This window comes from Sceloporus undulatus, chromosome 2, assembly GCF_019175285.1.
Source record: "Sceloporus undulatus isolate JIND9_A2432 ecotype Alabama chromosome 2, SceUnd_v1.1, whole genome shotgun sequence".
In the NCBI taxonomy this organism is placed as follows: Eukaryota; Metazoa; Chordata; class Lepidosauria; order Squamata; family Phrynosomatidae; genus Sceloporus; species Sceloporus undulatus.
Genome location: NC_056523.1, coordinates 99,343,027 through 99,361,829, shown reverse-complemented (window position 1 = coordinate 99,361,829; position 18,803 = coordinate 99,343,027). Strand labels below are relative to the sequence as shown.

General features: G+C 40.6%; 2 protein-coding genes across 3 annotated transcripts in view; one reads left to right on the top strand and one right to left on the bottom strand.

Annotated features, from left to right (window-relative positions):
• The window catches only part of LOC121922119 (serine/threonine-protein phosphatase 2A catalytic subunit alpha isoform), a 96,521-nt gene extending 94,189 nt beyond the window's left edge, over positions 1-2,332 (bottom strand). The window contains exon 1 of the transcript XR_006102102.1: positions 2,251-2,332. The gene's annotated coding sequence lies outside the window, so the exon portion shown is untranslated. The remainder of the gene's footprint in view (positions 1-2,250) is intronic.
• Positions 2,333-4,431: 2,099 nt separating this feature from the next.
• Positions 4,432-16,683, top strand: UBE2B (ubiquitin conjugating enzyme E2 B). Of its 2 annotated transcripts, none has more exons than XM_042452659.1 (6): positions 4,432-4,564; positions 10,611-10,691; positions 11,562-11,587; positions 14,658-14,747; positions 15,529-15,617; positions 16,233-16,683. In XM_042452659.1, exons 1-6 carry the CDS (start codon positions 4,521-4,523, stop codon positions 16,359-16,361), a joined length of 459 nt encoding a protein of 152 aa, XP_042308593.1. In that variant the 5' UTR covers positions 4,432-4,520; the 3' UTR covers positions 16,362-16,683. The 2 variants fall into 2 exon arrangements, with proteins under 2 accessions (XP_042308593.1, XP_042308594.1); XM_042452660.1 differs by lacking the exon at positions 4,432-4,564 and adding an exon at positions 8,747-9,177.
• Positions 16,684-18,803: the final 2,120 nt, after the last annotated feature.

The following is an 18,803-nucleotide window of genomic DNA, read 5'->3' as shown; positions in this document are numbered from 1 at the left end:
CCGAAGATGACAGTTACGGAGGGAGGGAACTCTGTCTTCAGCCACCCCTGATGCGCTGGGCCGGCCTGCTCTCTCCCTCCAGCGGCCGAAAGATGACAGTTACGGAGGGAGGGCACTCTGTCTTCAGGCCAGCCCCTGATGCGCTGGGCCGGCCTGCTCTCTCCCTCACGGCCGAAAGATGACAGTTACGGAGGGAGGGCACTCTGTCTTCAGGCCAGCCCCTGATGGCGCTGGCCGCCTGCCTCTCCCTCACGGCCGAAAGATGACAGTTACGGAGGAGGGCACTCTGTCTTCAGGCCAGCCCCTGATGGCGCTGGGCCGGCCTGCTCTCTCCCTCCACGGCCGAAAGATGACAGTTACGGAGGGAGGGCACTCTGTCTTCAGGCCAGCCCCTGATGGCGCTGGGCCGGCCTGCTCTCTCCTCAGCGGCCGAAAGATGACAGTTACGGGGGAGGCACTCTGTCTTCAGGCCAGCCCCTGATGGCGCTGGGCCGGCCTGCTCTCTCCCTCAGCGGCCGAAAGATGACAGTTACGGAGGGACACTCTGTCTTCAGGCCAGCCCCTGATGACGCTGGGCCGGCCTGCTCTCTCCCTCAGCGGCCGAAAGAGACAGTTACGGAGGGAGGGCACTCTTCTTCAGGCCCAGCCCCTGATGACGCTGGGCCGGCCTGCTCTCTCCCCAGCGGCCCGAAAGATGACAGTTACGGAGGGAGGGCACTCTGTCTTCAGGCCAGCCCCGATGACGCTGGGCCGGCCTGCTCTCTCCCTCAGCGCCCAAAGATGACAGTACGGAGGGAGGGCACTCTGTCTTCAGGCCAGCCCTGATGACGCTGGGCCGGCCTGCTCTCTCCCTCAGCGGCCGAAAGATGACAGTTACGGAGGGGAGGGCACTCTGTCTTCAGGCCAGCCCCGATGACGCTGGGCCGGCCTGCTCTCTCCCTCAGCGGCGAAAGATGAAAGTTTACGAGGGAGGGCACTCTGTCTCAGGCCAGCCCCTGATGACGCTGGGCCGGCCTGCTCTCTCCCTCAGCGGCCGAAAGATGACAGTTACGGAGGGAGGGCACTCTGTCTTCAGGCCAGCCCCTGATGACGCTGGGCCGGCCTGCTCTCTCCCTCAGCGGCCGAAGATGACAGTTACGGAGGGAGGCACTCTGTCTTCAGGCGCCCCTGATGACGCTGGGCCGGCCTGCTCTCTCCCTCAGCGGCCGAAAGATGACAGTTACGGAGGGAGGGCACTCTGTCTCAGCCAGCCCTGATGAGCTGGGCGGCCTCTCTCTCACCTCAGCGGCCGAAGAGGACAGTTACGGAGGAGGGCACTCTGTCTTCAGGCCAGCCCCTGATGACGCTGGGCGCGGCCGGCCTGCTCCTCTCTCCCAACGACCGAAAGATGACAGTTTGGAGGGAGGGCTTCGTACTTGGATGAGAGGCCACCAATAAAACCAGGTCCTGTAGGCTAATTCAGAGATAGGAACTGGCAAAACCACGTCTGAGTATTCCTTGCTAAGAAACCCTATGAAATTATAGGTTCATCATATGTGGAGAGGCAACTTGAAGACACATACCCACACATCAGTGGAGCATTGCTCCACTGTTACCAAAAGACACAGCTGAAGGTGGCTTAGCTCAATAGGCTGTCCTACTCGGCAGTAATACCCATTGTCAGCTTAATCAGGACTCCTCACTTCACCTTGAGTAGACACATCTCCCAAATTACCACGTGATGGTGATGAACAGATAAGCAAGCCAGAGAGACTATTTCTGTAGTTCTGGTTTGCTGCAAACCTATTCTTGGAGACTAGAATTCTTTTCTTCACCCAGTGCCATCCAGTAAGACTCAATCATAGCTTTGTTGTATCGACAATTAATATTAGAAAACATTCCCTATATGGTAAAACTTTGCATTTGAATAATAGTATTTGGTCTCTAACTTCCCTTTGATTGGGAAACTAGGCATTAGCCATAGTTCCTTGATTATATATTCCTAGCTCCACCGTCTTATTTCCCTAAGAAAACATACTACTACTACTCTCTACTATATATTATTATCTTCCTTTCCCCCCAAAAATGGGACACAAGCAGTTACAAATAAAAGAAAATACAATTAAAAGCCATCAAAAGTGAGCATTAAATAAGACTAAGCTAGTACAGTATGAAAACACTTCACTCATTCAAAGAAATAAAAGGCAATTAAAAATAAAACGGTAAGAATACTAAAAAGGATTGAAGCATAAAAATAAAATATATACTGACCCTTAAAAACCTTCCAGTTCAGCACCCCCACAGTCCCAACCATCTGTTAAGGCCTGGTGACCTTTATTGATTCCTCTGGGTTGTCTCACAATCTTGTGGACATTGTTCTGTAAAAAACTGAAACCGTTTTTAGAATGTAACCCCAGTTTAACACAAGCCACTGTAACTGAATTAGGATTAATTTGCCCATTTTAGAATTAATTTAAATGTTGCCACTTCTTCATCTGCTTCCTATACCTTCTCTCCTGTATTCCACCACCATCACCACTCCTGCCTTGCTCAACATTTCTTGCAACACACCTTTCTTCTAGAAACCTTTTACCTCCAGGCGGTTTAAATGGATTGCAGCATGACAAGTGTGATTTCTTTCAATAATGTGTTCAGGATAGAGATATAAAACCCAATTGAAGCCGCCTGATAGCCATTAGGCTGAAGGGTGGGGTAAAATACCATAAATAATAATAATAATAATAATAATAAATACTGTAAGTGGAAATCAATGTTTTTTACAAGCACTGACAGAATTTGATACCTTGGAATGAATCTGAACCATAATCAATGCATCACTTCTCTAATGAGAACAATGACTGATGAACAAGCAATTATGTGAAATAACTGACATAATCAAAAATAAATCACTGTCATTACAAGTTTTCAATCCTTTCAAGGAATAAGGTCGCTTCTCAACAACATTCCGTTTAAAACTCACTAAGCAAACCATGGCAAATAAAAAGGACAGGATGTCATCAATAAAATGCTTTCACAGTAAAGTGTTCACACCTGAAATATAAATCCGTTCAGTTATTTTCTAACTATATGAACAGACAATTGCCTCAGTAATAAATTATAAAGCAAAAAAATGTATCTACCATAAATGACTTAACAAAAAGATGGCAGCAGAAAACTATATATCAAATTATGGAACTCTTTAACTATTTTGAGAGAGACTTTATTAAGAATTTACTCCATAATCATATGTGAAAAAGAATAAATAATGCAATATGCACTAAGCTCTTATAGAACATCCAAAAAGAAAGGTATGCTACTTTTGTTTATTGAAGTTAAAATGAACTAAAACTGTAATTTTAGGAGTTGCATAACAGGACTATGCATTTTACCTAGAAGTTCCACTGTGTTAAAAGAAGCATATGTAACTGAGCATAGGACTGCACCTTCTTTATTTTAGTTTGTCAGTTTTAGCTACATAATTTTACTTCTGTATCCTTTACTAAACTTCCTGGGTCCTAGTCTTGGACAAAAGGCAGGTATCAATAAAAGGTTTGATTGCCCTTTAAAATGTGATGCTAAAATCCGGCTCTAATATGTTATGACTTGAAAAGAAGGTAGATTAATGACATTCCAAGACATTTCACTGCTTGAAACCAGAGCACTAAAAGCACACTCTGGACTCATCTAGTCATTCACATACTCAGAATCCTACATGCACTTTCTTTCCTTTCTGGCAGTAGAATATATGACAAGTATAATTTCCTGCCATTTCACAGCACTCCAAATCAGCAACTTGTCCATTTTGCTGCCTACAAGCCAATACGACGTCGCTGTTCAGTTCTTCTGTGGAATGGGCCATAGGTGGTGGCTTCATCAGGAATGGGAACTGTGCAGCGCTCCAGATTGTACTGGACTGCAACTCCCAGCAGCCCCAGCCACAACACCAAGAGTCAGGAATACTGAGAGTTACAGTCCAACAAGTTTGGAAGACCACATGATTCCCACTGCTGGCTACAAGCACTCTATTTGCATTTAAGACTCATGTGTAAGCTCCAGATAATCACTAAGATTTGTAGGAGCAATACCATTTGGTGCGTGGAAGCAGGTACAGATAGATAGAAGTAGATAGATAGATAGAAGAAATAGATATAGTATGTCATTGTTATGTGAGGATGCCACAATGCTAATCCTTTGTGTATGGAAATGGAGCCCCCTCCGTGTAAATTACAGCCCTGGCTCTTCCCGAGCGACCTGCCCTGACAGAGGAACAGGAAGCAGAGAAGCCCTCACAGCAACCCCCCCCATCTCCAGAGTGGTACGTCCCTGCGGTTCCCCCTCCGGAGCAGGCCAGTGGTGCGCCGCCGCGGAGGGAGGCTGCTTGCCTGCTCCCCTCCCACTGCGGAGGGAGACGCCATTGCGGAGTTGTTTGTGAGGAGGGCGGCGGCGGAGGCGGGGCGCGCGGGGGGCGTCCGCGGCGGTGCTGAGACTTTCGGGGCAGGGATTTATTTCCCTCAGAAAGAGAGGGCGAGCAGAAGAGCATCATGTCCACTCCGGCCAGGAGGAGGCTCATGAGGGACTTCAAGAGGCAAGTGGGCCCCTGCCCCAAACCCTCCCGGGAGGGGGACATAACCCCCTCCTCCCCAGCCCCCTCCCTTGCCCCAAATTCCCCAAACTGAGGGTAGGACAAAGAGGGGAGCAGCTCCCCATTGCTCCCCCCCAACTAGGTCCACATTGGATTCCAGTGCCCCCCCAACCCCTCCCTCCTCTTCATTGACTTAGAGAAATCAAAGGAGGGCAGCCTCTGGGCTGAGAGAGTGTCACTGGCCCCTAAGACTTTGGTCTCCTCCTCCTCCTTCTATTCTTATGATTTACTGAGTACCCCGCCCTTTCCCCAGAACGGGACAATCAGAGAGGTGCTTCACAAAAACTCCAAAGAAAAGAATACAGTACTGTACAGCTGTGCTAGCGATTCCCAAACTGTGTGGTTCTCCAGGTGTTTGGGGCTCCAGTTCCCAGAATCCCCAGCCCTCTGTAGCCTGGAGTTCTGGGAGGCAAAGTCCAAAACACCTGGGAAGGAGACTTGGGGAATCACTGCCAACCTAGAACAGTTGTAGTCTGTTGACATTTTGTGAAGCCGCCCAGGAGACCCAGTTCTGGAGAAAGAGTGGGATACTAATAAATATAATACAACAATAATGCAATAATAATAATAATAATAATAATAATAATAATAATAATAATAATAATAATTTTTATTTATATCCCACCTCTCCCTACGGATCAAGGCGGGTTACAAAGGCACAAATACATAAATAAAACACATAATACATACATAACCAGCACTGCATAATCCCCTATCCCCCTGCCTTACAACAAAAACAGCAACATTATAAATTAATTAAAATAGACATAATTGAAGTGAGACATCTTGGAGCAGAAAGGAGGAGGAGGAGCAGGAGGAGACCAAAGGTTTAAAATGGGGGGGGCAGTCACACTCTCTCAGCCTCAGAGGATGGCCCTGGCTAGAGATGTGAAGGCCCACAAGGAAAAAAAATGGCCCCATTTTTGTCCATGTTTTACCCCAATGCATGCTAAAATGAAATATTCCATAACTGATTTTCTTCCTCTTTCCATATTTTTTCGTGCCTTTTCCCGCAGGCCTTCCTTCTTCACATCTCTAACGATGTCAAATGGTCTTCTGAAAAAACTTTGCCCAAGGAAACCCCAGAGTAGGTTCACTTTAGGTGGCCATAAGTGAGAAAGGACTTGAAGGCACACGACAACGACGACAACAGCTTCCCTTCCCTTGACAACAGCACCCACCTCATAAAAGAGAGAGGAGGTGGATCTGTACCTTTTAGAGAGGGATCCAAGGGGATCCTGGGTTCTAACCACAACTTTTTGTGTGATGAATGTATTGTGGACAAAAATGGGCTGAGCATGTGAGAAATAACAGATGTCTGGGGCACCTCAGGTTGGAGGGACTTGACAAGGATGCCAGTCTGTTTACAAGATGTTGAGGGCATCCTTTGTACATAGGTGGTTGTTGTGTGCCATCAAGTTGTTTCCAATTTGACCCTAAGGAGACCTTATCACAGGGTTTCCGTGGCAAGATTTGTTCAGAGGGAGTTTGCCATTGCCTTCCTCTGATGCCGAGAGAGTGTGATTTCCCCCAAGGTCACCCAGTGAGTTTCCATGGCCAAACTTGGATTCAAACCCTGGTCTCCAGAGTCCTAGTCCAACTCTTTAGGTGAAGAAATCATCTGGTTTCTCCCTCTTAGCCCACTTCATCCAAAAGTGGCCTTTGCTGTCTCAGAAGACTGAAATTGAAATTTTCCTTCTTCACAGTCCCAGGCAGGAGGACTGGAGTTGTTACATAAAAGGCCTAGTCGGCTTTTTGGAAATAGCCGTGACTTATTTTTAAAATAAAGGAAGGAAGGAAGGGTTTTAAATGAGTTCAAGATACAGACTTTATTCTTTCAGTTTAATAGGGTTTCACTTACTATGCTCTCCATCTGCTGATTTCAGAGCATCTTGCCAAGTGAGTGCTTCAAAATTAAAAGGAGCCATTGTGGGAGCCTCAGGTTACCCATTGAGCTGTAAATAAAACTTCTTCCAGTCCGGTGTCCCCCTGTTCCTCCTCTTCCCTTGGCCATACTGACTCTTTTAATCTCCACATATGTGCTCCAGAGTGGCGTTTCACTGCATTTGGAACTTGCTCCATTGTGTCCCCTTAAGCTTATGCAAAGAGAATTGGTATAAGCATTCGGTTTTGGAAATCAAGACTCTGAAAAGTGGGTTGGAGGATGTTGTAACAGATGAGAAGTCTGAAAAACTGGGGAGAGAGAAGCCTAGGAGTTTTTATAGCCAGCTGCTTTCCTCTTATGTAGTTGGGGAAAAGCCAGCTATGCTTTAAAGTGCTATTTCAGTCATGGTATGTAGAAAAAGTTGGTCCTCTCAAGGAAACCACTTGATTGTCTCTGGTCCAAAACACACTGCACAAATAATCCAGTTTGAGACCGCTTTAACTGCCCTGGCTAAGCGCTAGGGAATTCTGGGAGCTGTAGTTTTGGAAGCCTTCTCTGTCAGAGATCTGTGGTGCCACAATAAACTACTGTTCCCAGGATTCCCTAGCACTGAGCCAGAGCAGTAAAATGGTCTCAGACTGGATCATTTCTGCAGTGTGTTTTGAGCCTCTGTTACTTGGGGGAAGTTGTGGTGCTCTCATGTTTGTTTTTGGCAACTTCCTAGTTGTTCCTTGTCTCTTAGCTTCTACTGACATCTGGAGGCATCTGTAGAGGTTATGCTGAAGTTAGCAAAAATAATCGCCATTTTCTTTTTCTTTTCTTTTCCCGCTCAAGCAGTCTGCCAGGAAAGGGAAACTATCCACAATGACTTTCCTGGCACTGCTTATGGATTCCACAGTGAAACCTGTACAGCTCCTACGACATCACAATTTATAACACTTAAAATGATTTAGATCACTACGTCAGCATAGTAAAGTGTTTCCTTGTAATTGTAACAGACTCAGCTGTAGGATGTAAAACTTGGTTTTGGGCTGGAATTGGCAAGACTGACTTTATGAATGGGCAAATATTTCAGACTGGGATTATTCCTTATCTGCTGAGTCAGCATAGGACAGCAGATACTAGTCTCACTCCCAGTAAATTAAATGGGGTTATGCCAGCACAGTAGACTGGCTTGGTGTTGTTACATTGTCAGTAGCGCAGTGGCCATGTGTAACAGTATTTGAATCCCAGACAGTTTTTCTTGAGAACATTGGGGCTAATTTAAAAATAAATGTGTTAAAATTAATTTCAGGAATTGGATATTCTTGCACATTTATCATTCATGCTGAACTGAGCTCTGTGGACCAGCTTTTAATGCTGCCTCGTTGCTTTTAATAGCTGTTTCAATATAGCTAGAAGGCTCAACAGTTATAGCTATAATTTTCAGACTTTTCTGTTTCTGTTTCAGACTTTATATTTTAATGCCTGTCCCGAGACACTCTGGCTTTGGATTTGGAGGCACTGATGTGTGAAGCAGCATTGAAAATAGGTCTCCAAAACCACTAAACTAATATGGACTGTGATCATGAAAGGTTTTGAAAACTCTAACAAAACATTTTAAGCAGTTCTTGGCCAGGATCTACACAGCACTTAAAATTTCGTCTGGGCCTATTATTATGTGGGCTAAGATGGTTCCTTTGAAAGAAGTATAGGAAATACATGTTTTCTATAAGGTAGGGAGTGTGGTTCCTTTGGCTGTCCCTTCAGCCCCAACCAGCATGGCTAGTGGTAAGGGGTGCTGTTGTTGTTGCTGTTGTTGTGTACCTTCAGGTTGTTTCTGACTTATTGTGACCCTTAGGCGAACTTATCCATGGGGTTTTCTTGGGAAGATTTGTTCAAAGAGTTGAAATCTCAAAATATCAGTAGGAGCAAAGGTTCCCTACCCCTGCTGTAAAAGTTCCTCAGCCAAGACAGTCCTTAAATACCTTTATTTGTAAAACTATTGAAGAAGACATTCAAAAGACTCAATGGGAAAATACATGGCAACAGAATTCTCAAGATCATAGGATCACAGAGTTGGAACAGGCCTATAACAGGATTTAGCAAAATGACCAAGAAAAGAGGTGAGCTGTATGCCAGGAGAAAACTCAATTCAAAGCTTACCTCAACTGTTGCCAGTGACTAGTGTATATGAAATCTCTGCAATATTTGAAATACATCCTGTAACACTTAAGTATTATTTGTTCAAAACATTTTGAATTAATGGGAGAAAGTCTGTTTCGATAGAATTATTTCATTTACGCTGCCATAGTCAGAAAAGGTCCCTATAGGTTTTGTGATCTCAAGTGAACTCTCTGCGTGTGAAAGCCCAGTTTGGGCTGCAAAATCTTTATAGCTAAAGGCTTTTCACAGCATGGTATTCCTGAAGCTTTAAGATCTAAAGCTATCTTTGAACAACACATGGGGCTTATAATGCTTAGGCCTGGGCTGACATGCAAGGTGGCTATCGTGTAGCAACAAGTCACATTCCTTTGCTCCCTAGTCAAGGTTTGGGATAGCCTCTTCTGTTGACATTAAATGGATTGAACTGAGCATGCTTGAAGAACAGAGCTATGTAAACAGGAGCTAGAAACTGCAGGCTGACAACACAGTGCTCATAACTTCTCATTATCCTTCAAGCTACTCTGTTGTAAGTGTTGGCTTCCCGGTCAGTGCAAATGTGTTGGTCTGGTGTTGTTACTTATTTACTTATTTATACATTTTGTTATTGTGTGTGTATGTGTATTCATGTCACTTGTTGGCTTACGGCGACCCCATGAATTTCATAGGGTTTTCTAAGACAAGGAATACTCAGAGGTGGCTTTGCCTCTAAAGTATAAACTACAGCAGGTGTTGTTGCTAACTATCCCTGAGTCAACCCCAACTTATGATGATGTATATTACATTCTGTTTAATTGACTATCCCTTATGAAGACCTTATTGTGGAAGAGTTTTTTGGCTAGGATTATTCAGAGGTTTGCCATTGCCTTTTTCTTAATATAGCTACAATACCTGGTATTCCCTGGTGGTTTCCCTTCCAAGTAGTACCCAGGCTTGACCCTGATTAGCGTCTGAGATCAGACAGGATCTGATGCCTTCAGGCTACTGAAGCAGTCATGTTAAGGTTACTAAGAGAACGATTTGCATGGTGTCAAATCTATTTTCCTGCACAAACACGATTAAGGAAGTGTCACAAATACCCTAATATTTGTGTATAATGGTGACATCACTGTGTAGCAAGGTTAAGAGAAGGGAGGCTCCTGTGTTGTATGGTGTAAGGTTACAGAGGTCATATTTGCCACATGGAAGGAGTTGAGCTTGTGTGTAAGAGATACCCTCATAATAATCAGTTTGCGGGATTGAATGACCTACAAAATTATGATGATTCCTGGCTGTGCAGAGGAAAATGCATAGGAGGTTTTTGGAAAGGGGTAGCATATGGAGGTGGGTTGAAATGGAATAGCACAGCACACTGAAGCTAGACTGTTCTACTGTCCAAAATAGAACAGCACAGTTTAATTGTAGTGTAGTACAGATAAATTCAAGTGTGTTTAATGCCCCTATACACACATTTGAATTTCTTTCAGTATTTGTGTGTATGTGTGCTCTGAACAGATAGAATGTCTCCTTCAATAGATATTTGTTAGTATGTGACTTTAAAAACCAATAGTAGTGATCACCCAGGTAAAGGCTTTATCTTGTCTATAAAATTTCTATTTTAATAGTTTGATTTAAATCCTGACTAGTGTCTTTCTTAGTAAGGGAGAATTCTTATGTATTCTATTTTCTTTAGTCAAAGCTCTCCTTTTCTTTGCAAGAATAAGCTAATATTTGATTGTGAAGTCAAAGGCTTTCATGGCCAGCATCCATATTTTTTGTGGGTTTTTTGGGCTATGTGGCCATGTTCTAGAAGAGTTTCTTCCTGACATTTCACCAGCATCTGTGGCTGGCATCTTCAGAGAAGACGCCCCTATACACACATTTGATTACTGATTCAGCTATGATTATTGGCAGTCTGGCTAGTTAATTTGTGTATGTACTGTCAATTTTGATGTGTTCTTTTATTTATTTATTCATTTAAAGATTACAAGAAGACCCACCTGTCGGGGTCAGTGGTGCACCATCTGAGAACAATATAATGCAATGGAATGCAGTTATTTTTGGGTAAGTGAAAAATTTCACTAATTCTGAGGAGGATTTATATATTCTGAGTACCTTATTCTGTGATAGACTTTTACGAATGCTAAATAGGAATATTGAAACAATTGATTGCACCTTTGAAAATGTATTTTTAAGTAAATCCTCCGTTAACCTAGTTATCAGTGTAACAGTGCAGCATGGGACATAAAGAGGCTTCTTTAAGTTTAAGGATTATTTTAACTTTATATGTAAATGTGCAAGCATAGAACTCTGTATTGAACATGAAGCAGGCTGTCATCAAAATGTGCCAATACCTTCATAATGTTTGGCACAGTGGCCAAGATCCTATTCAGCATATTTATAGCATGAATATATGTACACTCAGTTAAGCTAGATTGTGTCAACGCACAAGTGATTATACAATACAGATCTCAAGCCAACAATCCTTATGGTGCAACTACCTACAGTTAGATATCTCTTACTTCCGTTTCATATTTATGCAAATTAGGGCAAGTAAAATTGCTTGTCAACATGGTGCACCCACTTTTAAAAATTTGTTCTGGATTCCATCTTTCCACCAGGTCTAAGAAAATGCAACAGCTGCTGGCACAGTATGAATTATGCCAGCATAGGTACACTACAGTAATCTGGCCATTGTTTGAAATTCCTGTGATTGCAGCCACATGCAAAACTATTGTGTTAGGCAGACTTTATCAAAGCAAATGCAGTGAAGTCTTGAGAGTCAGCATAGAACTTGTCTTCGGGAAAATATACTACAGTTAACAGTTTTATGGGAACCTAAATTGTAGCAGGACAGTTGTAAAAAGGAGTTCTGTTTTAATTCACCCACATTAAAGGCATTTTTCTATAAAGCTCTTTTCTCTTTTCTTTCAGGCCGGAAGGGACTCCCTTTGAAGACGGTAAATTCTTTAATCTTCATTTTCCTGTTGCTTGCCTTTTCTTGGAACACAAGCATGCTCAGTTCAAATTAGCATCTGTTAGCTTCATTTGCTGTCTGAAGTGGTTATTATTTAGGTCCAGCTTCAGTAACAATACAGGAAAAACTAGGAAACAATACCTAAAGATCTGTGTCTTACAAATGTATACAAATGCCATGTGTCCTAAATCAGGGATGGAAACTGTGATTCTCTAGATATCTTGGTCTGTATCTGCCATCATCCCTTTCCATTGTTTAGGCTGCCTAGAATTGATGGGAATTGCAATTTGACAACATCTGGAAAGCTACACATTTCCTATCCCTGCTATTCACATTAAAAAACCAGTTATTATTACAATAATATAAACACATATTTGTGTTTTGAATGACTTAAATGTAAATATATAAACATTTGTTTTGCCATATGCTAACAATGTATGTACAGTCAGCCCTCTGTATCTGTAGATTCTTTATCCATGGATTCAACCATCCACATCTTGAAAGTATTCAAAAAAGGGGAGGGAAAGGGTAAGAGGGTGGGGGGTTTAAGGGGGGAAAGGGAGGGAAGGGAAAGGGAAGGTACAGACGATATGTATGATCTTTTTTTGATGAATACTGAAAATAAGGATGTAAAGAAAAGAAAAACCAAATAAAAATAAAATTAAAAAAAATATTCAAAAATATATAAATTCCATAAAGCAAATCTTGATTTTGCCATTTTATATAAAGGTAACCATTTTATTGTGCCCTTATATTTAATGGAATGTGAGCACATATTTTGGTATCCACAGGGGTCCTGGAAGCAAACCCCAGCAGATACTAAGAACCCACTGTATGTGCCTTCTAGTTGCCTGTCAACTTATATCAACTTCATGAATTTCATAGGGTTTTCTTCGGCAAAGAATACTCAGAGGTGATTTTTCCAATTCCTTGCTCTGAAATATAGCTTACAGCACCTGGTATTCGTTGACAGTCTCACATCCAATTACTAACTAGGCCTGACCCTGCTTAGCTTCCAAGATCCATGGGGATCTGGTACCTTTAGAGTACTGTATTTAAAAAGGAGCCCTGGTGGCAGAATGGTTAAATGCTAGTACTGCAGCCACAAGGTTGTGAGTTCAATCCCAGGGCTCCAAGGTTGACTCAGCTGTTCATCCTTTCATAGATCAGAAAAAATGAGTACCTAGCTTGTTGGCCACATGGCCAGTAATGCATGTTCAAGGGAGCTTTTGACTTGTATTTCTTGTCTATGTACATGGCAAATTGCTTTTGAAAGTGGAATGAATTGATCCTCCTCCCCCCCTCCCCCCCCAGTTCTGCTGATGATACTGGTTTCCATCAAGGCACTCAAGTCATGAAACAGAGCATTCAAATTTAACTGTTGATGGGCAGCTTGGTTCTCTTCCAGACTGGAATTAAATGGTGTTCAACTTGATTTTAAAAAGAATGGATGCCAAGGGGGGGGGGGGGGATGAATAATATTCTTATCCAAGGCTGAGGCCTAAAACCAGACCTTCAAGCTACAAACCATCTGCTGTATTCAGCAGAGTCACCTGGACATGGGGAGTGTTTGAAGGACCAGTTTATATAAAACGTTGTGTTTGTGGGGTTTTTTTTCCCTTTTGGATATCTGGTTTTATCTATAGCACATGGTCCTGACTCAGGTTCTGTTATTTGAAAATAAAAAGAACTTGACAGTCCCTTAAACATATCTGTATATAAAACTGTCCTAGTTAAAATAACTACAGCAAAGGGTGGGAATGTTCTGGCAGGGCTTAAACAGACTATTTTAGCCTTCCATTATTCATGCTTAAGTGTTGTGTCTTATAGTATTATTTTTTAAAAGCAGAAAGTCTGCTTCATTATAAGCAGTTGCATGGATTTTTTTCGTGTGTTTTTTTTTAATCTGTATACATAATTTATTGCAATAGGACCAAGGATTGGGAATATTTTTAAAGACAAGGATATAATGGTTTTCAATAAATTTAAGATCTAATGATTGTCACTGCTGTATATTAATATTCAAGTCCTAAAAAGAGGGTGGGTATTTTATATTAGATTTTCATGTAAATCACAGTAAGTTTATGGTTAAGACTGCTTAAATTGGTATCTTTCTTGATCATGTCACTTATGGCTGAAACATGGTAGAGATAAGGGGAGTAATTTTTGTAAAGGTTCCTGAAGACATCAAGTGTGCTCCTGTGTTTAACCTGAGATCCTGTGGTCTTATTATTAGCACATTAGGACTAGGACTGACATCTAAATAAATAAAAGAGTTTAGAATTACTTTGGAAGAGCATCTTTCACAGAACAATCTTTCTCAGATACTGTCTTTCCAAAAAACTTTTTTGACATCCTCTCTTTAGATCAAGAGTAGACAAAATATAGCCCTCCCATTTTGTAGGATGGCACTCCCAGCATACCTATCCATTGGCTATGCTGGTTGGGGCTGATGAGAGTTGCAGTCCTATTACATCTCGGGGGGCTTCTCTTCACCCCCACACTGCTTTCAAGAAATGTTTGCTTAGAGGGAGCATATCTATCTATATGTATTTCCCCAATAAAGGGTTTTGTTTTTTTTAAAAAAATAAGTGTTATTTTCTGTTCTTTTTTTCCCCTTTCTCTTTTTGCATACAAATGCATTAATAGTTGAGTACTTACATTGTGCTATTGTTTCTATTCCATAGTCTCTTGAGATATTAAAAGGTTGTTGATGTTATTTTCTATTAATAGCTGTGTACTGCAATTTTAGCAGTGCTTTATTTTTATTTCAATGATGAAATAGTTTAATGCTGTTTTTAGTGTAAATCCAATTGTTATTTAGAATGTTTTGTGAAAAAATAAAATGTTAGTTTAATTTTACTATTTTGCAGCTGTTTTTTAAAACAAATTTTAGAAATACATTGTATCTCTAGGAACTACCTCAAAATAAGTTGATGAGGTGAGATACAAATATATTCAAAGTGTAAAATGCTATGTTTTTGGCTCTTGAAAATAGTGTCTTGTGTGTGATTTCTACTTTTGTTTCCCCCGCCCTCTTTTTCTTTACATAGGTACCTTTAAGCTAATAATAGAATTTTCAGAAGAATATCCAAATAAACCTCCAACTGTTAGGTTTTTATCAAAAATGTTCCACCCCAATGGTGAGTATTCATGATGGTTCAGGTATAAAACATGCAATGTTGTATCATTTTCTACCCGTCCTTATAATTTGCTGAAGATAATCTTCAAAGCAGCTGCTTAGCTCAGAGGCTCTTCACTGCCTGCGAGCTGCAGTTGTTGGTTGTTGTTAATCTATTTCTGAAGGGCCTAAATATATTTAGATGTGATACAGAGTGATAAAAAGAGACACTGTGAGCCTAAAGGCTCTTAGTCTGAAGAAAGACTTGTCCTTCCTTAGGAGAGAAGCTTAAAATTAAATAAAATTACTGCTTTGTGTGGAAGCTCACAACATGCCATTGATGAGAAAGAACACACACTCTGGTATGGTGCACATTTATTTTCCCACTGTTTTGGAATGAGTTAGATATCAAGATAGTCTCTCTGTCTTTACGTTGCTGCAAATTAGAAAACTAAGTTTCTACTGATCACATGATTATAATGATTCTTAAATAAAAAGTAAATTATGAATAATCAGTATGCGATCTGTTCTCCTTCATGGAGCCTACATAAATGGTATAAGTCGTTCTCCTGATATGCACCAGTATGAGATTAGTTGTAGGCTGCCCTACTGTTGAAAACGTATAAAAGGAGGAAATTCTTCTCAGAAAAAAAATTATGTACCTTTCTTTACTAGGAAATAAGAACTGAAATACTGAATCTCTGGGGAAATATATTACTGTCTTTTTCAGTGTTTGAAAAAGACAGTCATTGAATCAAGTTGAAATAACAGTGGTTTAATTATAAAACCTTCTTTTATTTTAGTATATGCAGATGGTAGCATATGTTTAGATATCCTTCAGAATCGCTGGAGTCCAACATATGATGTTTCATCTATTTTAACCTCAATCCAGGTAACTATTAAATAACACATGAATCTACTCTTCATCAGAGCAGAGGAAGAATTGCTAGCTCTTCATCAGTTTGCTATAGTGAATAGTTTGAAATGTTCATATTCACCATGTAATTAGGTGGTAATGCTAGTCTGGTTCAGAAACATCAATTGACAGAATTTTTGTGGTCATTATAGAGTGTGGCACACTACTTTTTAAAAGTTATTACTAACGATAGTGAGTCTAAATCCAACACAAAGTTAGGTATCCTTATGCCCATAGAAATCAATAGGCTGAAGCATTCCTAATACTGTATTAGATTGAAGCTATATTTCTAAAGGCCCTCAAATGTTGTTACTTGCCATTGTAGCTATAATTTTTAAAACCAACTCTTTACATAAATGTGCTGTGCTGTGCTGCCTTCAAGGTGGGTGTGGGGTGGGTAGTGTCAGGTGTACCTACAATATGTATGTCTCCCGGTGCAAGATCTTGGCTCATATTTCTAACACCAGGACATCAGCTAGTTTTTTTTAAAATAGTATTTTGATTGTGGGTGGCTGGATTACCCTGTTTTGCTGATAAGGCTAATGGATATTTCTCTGCATTTTTGCCCCTCCTTGGCTTCTCACCCTCTAGTCACTGCTTGACGAACCTAATCCAAATAGTCCTGCCAACAGTCAGGCTGCACAGCTTTATCAGGAAAACAAACGTGAATATGAAAAAAGAGTTTCTGCTATTGTTGAACAAAGTTGGAATGATTCATAAGAAATGACTACTTCGCTAACCGGCATCCTCATAATCATCATGTACAATTTAACTTGCGATAGGAAATGCTCCTGGAACTTCTCAAGTGCCACGTTTGACTTGCATACAGATGTATTTGCAAAAATAAGCCCTTCATTTTCAGAACTCTACAAGCTTGTGTACCTTGATTAATGTAATTTTTATTGCATGTTATGACCTAAGTTATTGCTTCATAAATTTGTAATATATCCTGTTTGTATTTTTTTCAAAGTGTATAATGTTGGTGTGAAGTTTTCATGACAGAATATACATATTTTGTAAATCTGTACTTTTTTCAAAATACTGAATGCCTTATTTTTGAATTCTTTAGATTTTTAAATTGGACAAAAATCACTTAACAGAGTTTTATATATAAAATATTTCATGTAAAGCTGAAATACATAACCTCAGTGCAAGACATTTTTCTGTCACTTCTTTCAGTTTCCTTTCCATGGACTCAGAGAACACTTGCATGCAGACTTATTATAAAATGCATCTCCAGATAATGAGATGTTCTTTTATGCATGCAGTCTCAAATTCTGCTCAGATAAGATTTTTTTTTTTCCTGGTGGTAAAATAACCTTACTGTTCTCAACACTTCTCCCCATTGGGGAAGTAGTACATTGTCCTTCATGAGTGATGTAGGGGTTTTTTAGAGGCTTGTTTATATTTGTTCTATGGTTTTCACTTGGGGCCTCCATAAAGTAGGTGCCTTCCTCTAGTTGTGTAAAGTAGATTAAGGTAAGAGAGAACCCAGTAAGCTTTATGTCTGAGTGGCAACATTTAACTTCTCCACATCCAGACCTAACATGGTCATGTCTGTAGTTGCCAAAGCATACCTGGTGAGTAAATACAAACAGTCCCACTGGTGCCTAATTCATACCAATGCCTTAGATATACAGCTCCCCAACAGTGGGCTTTTGTACTGTTGTGATTTTTACACATTCTACTTGGTAATTCTGTCACCTTAGGGAAGATGCAGAAGATTTACACAAAGTCAGGCTTGGAAATAGCATTAAATTCTAATGGATATGAAGAAAAGCTTTATAGCCTTAATGCCTGTATCCCTCCCCCTCCTATTTTGTTCGTTTTTCCTGAGTTTGAGCTTAATTATTAATTTTCAAGTATGGACCAATTCATGATGAAGGCAAAAATACAAGAGATGTATTTGGCCACATAGTCCAAAAACCCTACAAAAAACTATGGATGCCGGCCATGAAAGCCTGTGACTCCATATTAGATTTTGTTTGCAAAATAGTTTCCCCTTTTCTTGTTAAGATAAAAATTATTTGAATTTTTCATCTAAAACATTTTGAGCAATTCATAGCCATCAGTGATTTATGGAACGCTGCTAAAGAAGCCTGTGAGAATTGGGAGGGACTATTTGAAAACATCCTAGATCAATTCATTCACAAGATTTTAATAATGCTGAAACATTTCTAGTATTCTTTCCTGCTATGGGATAGAAAACACACTTAATATTCAAAGTTAAATTAAATACCAAAAAACATCCTGAATTCACTGTTGTGTATAAACTGGTAATGCTACAGTAAACGTTATTGGCACTCTTCTTCATCACGCAAAATCAATAGCTAGACACATGTTTTACTTATAACCAGACTTTGGTCCTAGATCATTGCAAGTATGTACTGTATTTGGACAAACAGTTCATTCAGTTTCCCTCGTGGCTCTGCCTGTGTGATCTTTGTTATGGCTGAGGTCATATTGCATATTTATAAATAGTACTGATGTACTGATATCAGAATACATGTTACTATAACAACCTCATTAGCAGGCATACTAGGTCATTTAAAGCCTGGCTTTGCCAAATGAAAGAGAAACACTTAGCTGCTAGGTATGCTTACTAGCTGACTTTCAAAGATGATAACAGAAAAATAGGAGATTATTATCAAATACACAGTGGTCAAAATTATTTTCATATGAAGCTTTAAGAGGAGACTGTTACACAAGTGATTGCTTCTGTAGAAAACATGGGACATTTTAATCTCACAATAAATGATAAAATTAAGGGAGTGGATGTTAACAACTAACTTGAGCAGTTTTACTGGATATATTAAATACCAACAGTAACATTTTAAAAGAATGACTTTCTGTTGCTAAGGATATGAAGAGAGAAGAGCATGAGTAGCTTTTTAAGTAAAAATATATATTTCTAAGCGGCATCAATTTTCTTGACTAGCACAAGCTTCGGTTGTAAGGTTATTCCTAGAAAGGTGTTGGCAAAGGGTTAAAGGGCAAGCAACTGAGCAAAGAGTCTGCACTGCAGCTAAATTAGACTTCACCATCTTGGGTGAAGTAGGGAACAAGAATGCCTATCCACTTTCTTCCAGAGGAAGGGGAAGGCAGCCAGAATATTTCTCCAATCAACCTTGGATCAAACTGATTTTACAATGTGATAGACAG

Coding starts and splice junctions, on each gene's coding strand:
- UBE2B (XM_042452659.1), top strand. CDS start 4,521: ATGTCCACTCCGGCCAGGAGGAGGCTCATGAGGGACTTCAAGAG. Junction 4,565..10,610: donor CTCATGAGGGACTTCAAGAG/GCAAGTGGGCCC, acceptor ATTCATTTAAAG/ATTACAAGAAGACCCACCTG. Junction 14,748..15,528: donor AAAAATGTTCCACCCCAATG/GTGAGTATTCAT, acceptor CTTTTATTTTAG/TATATGCAGATGGTAGCATA.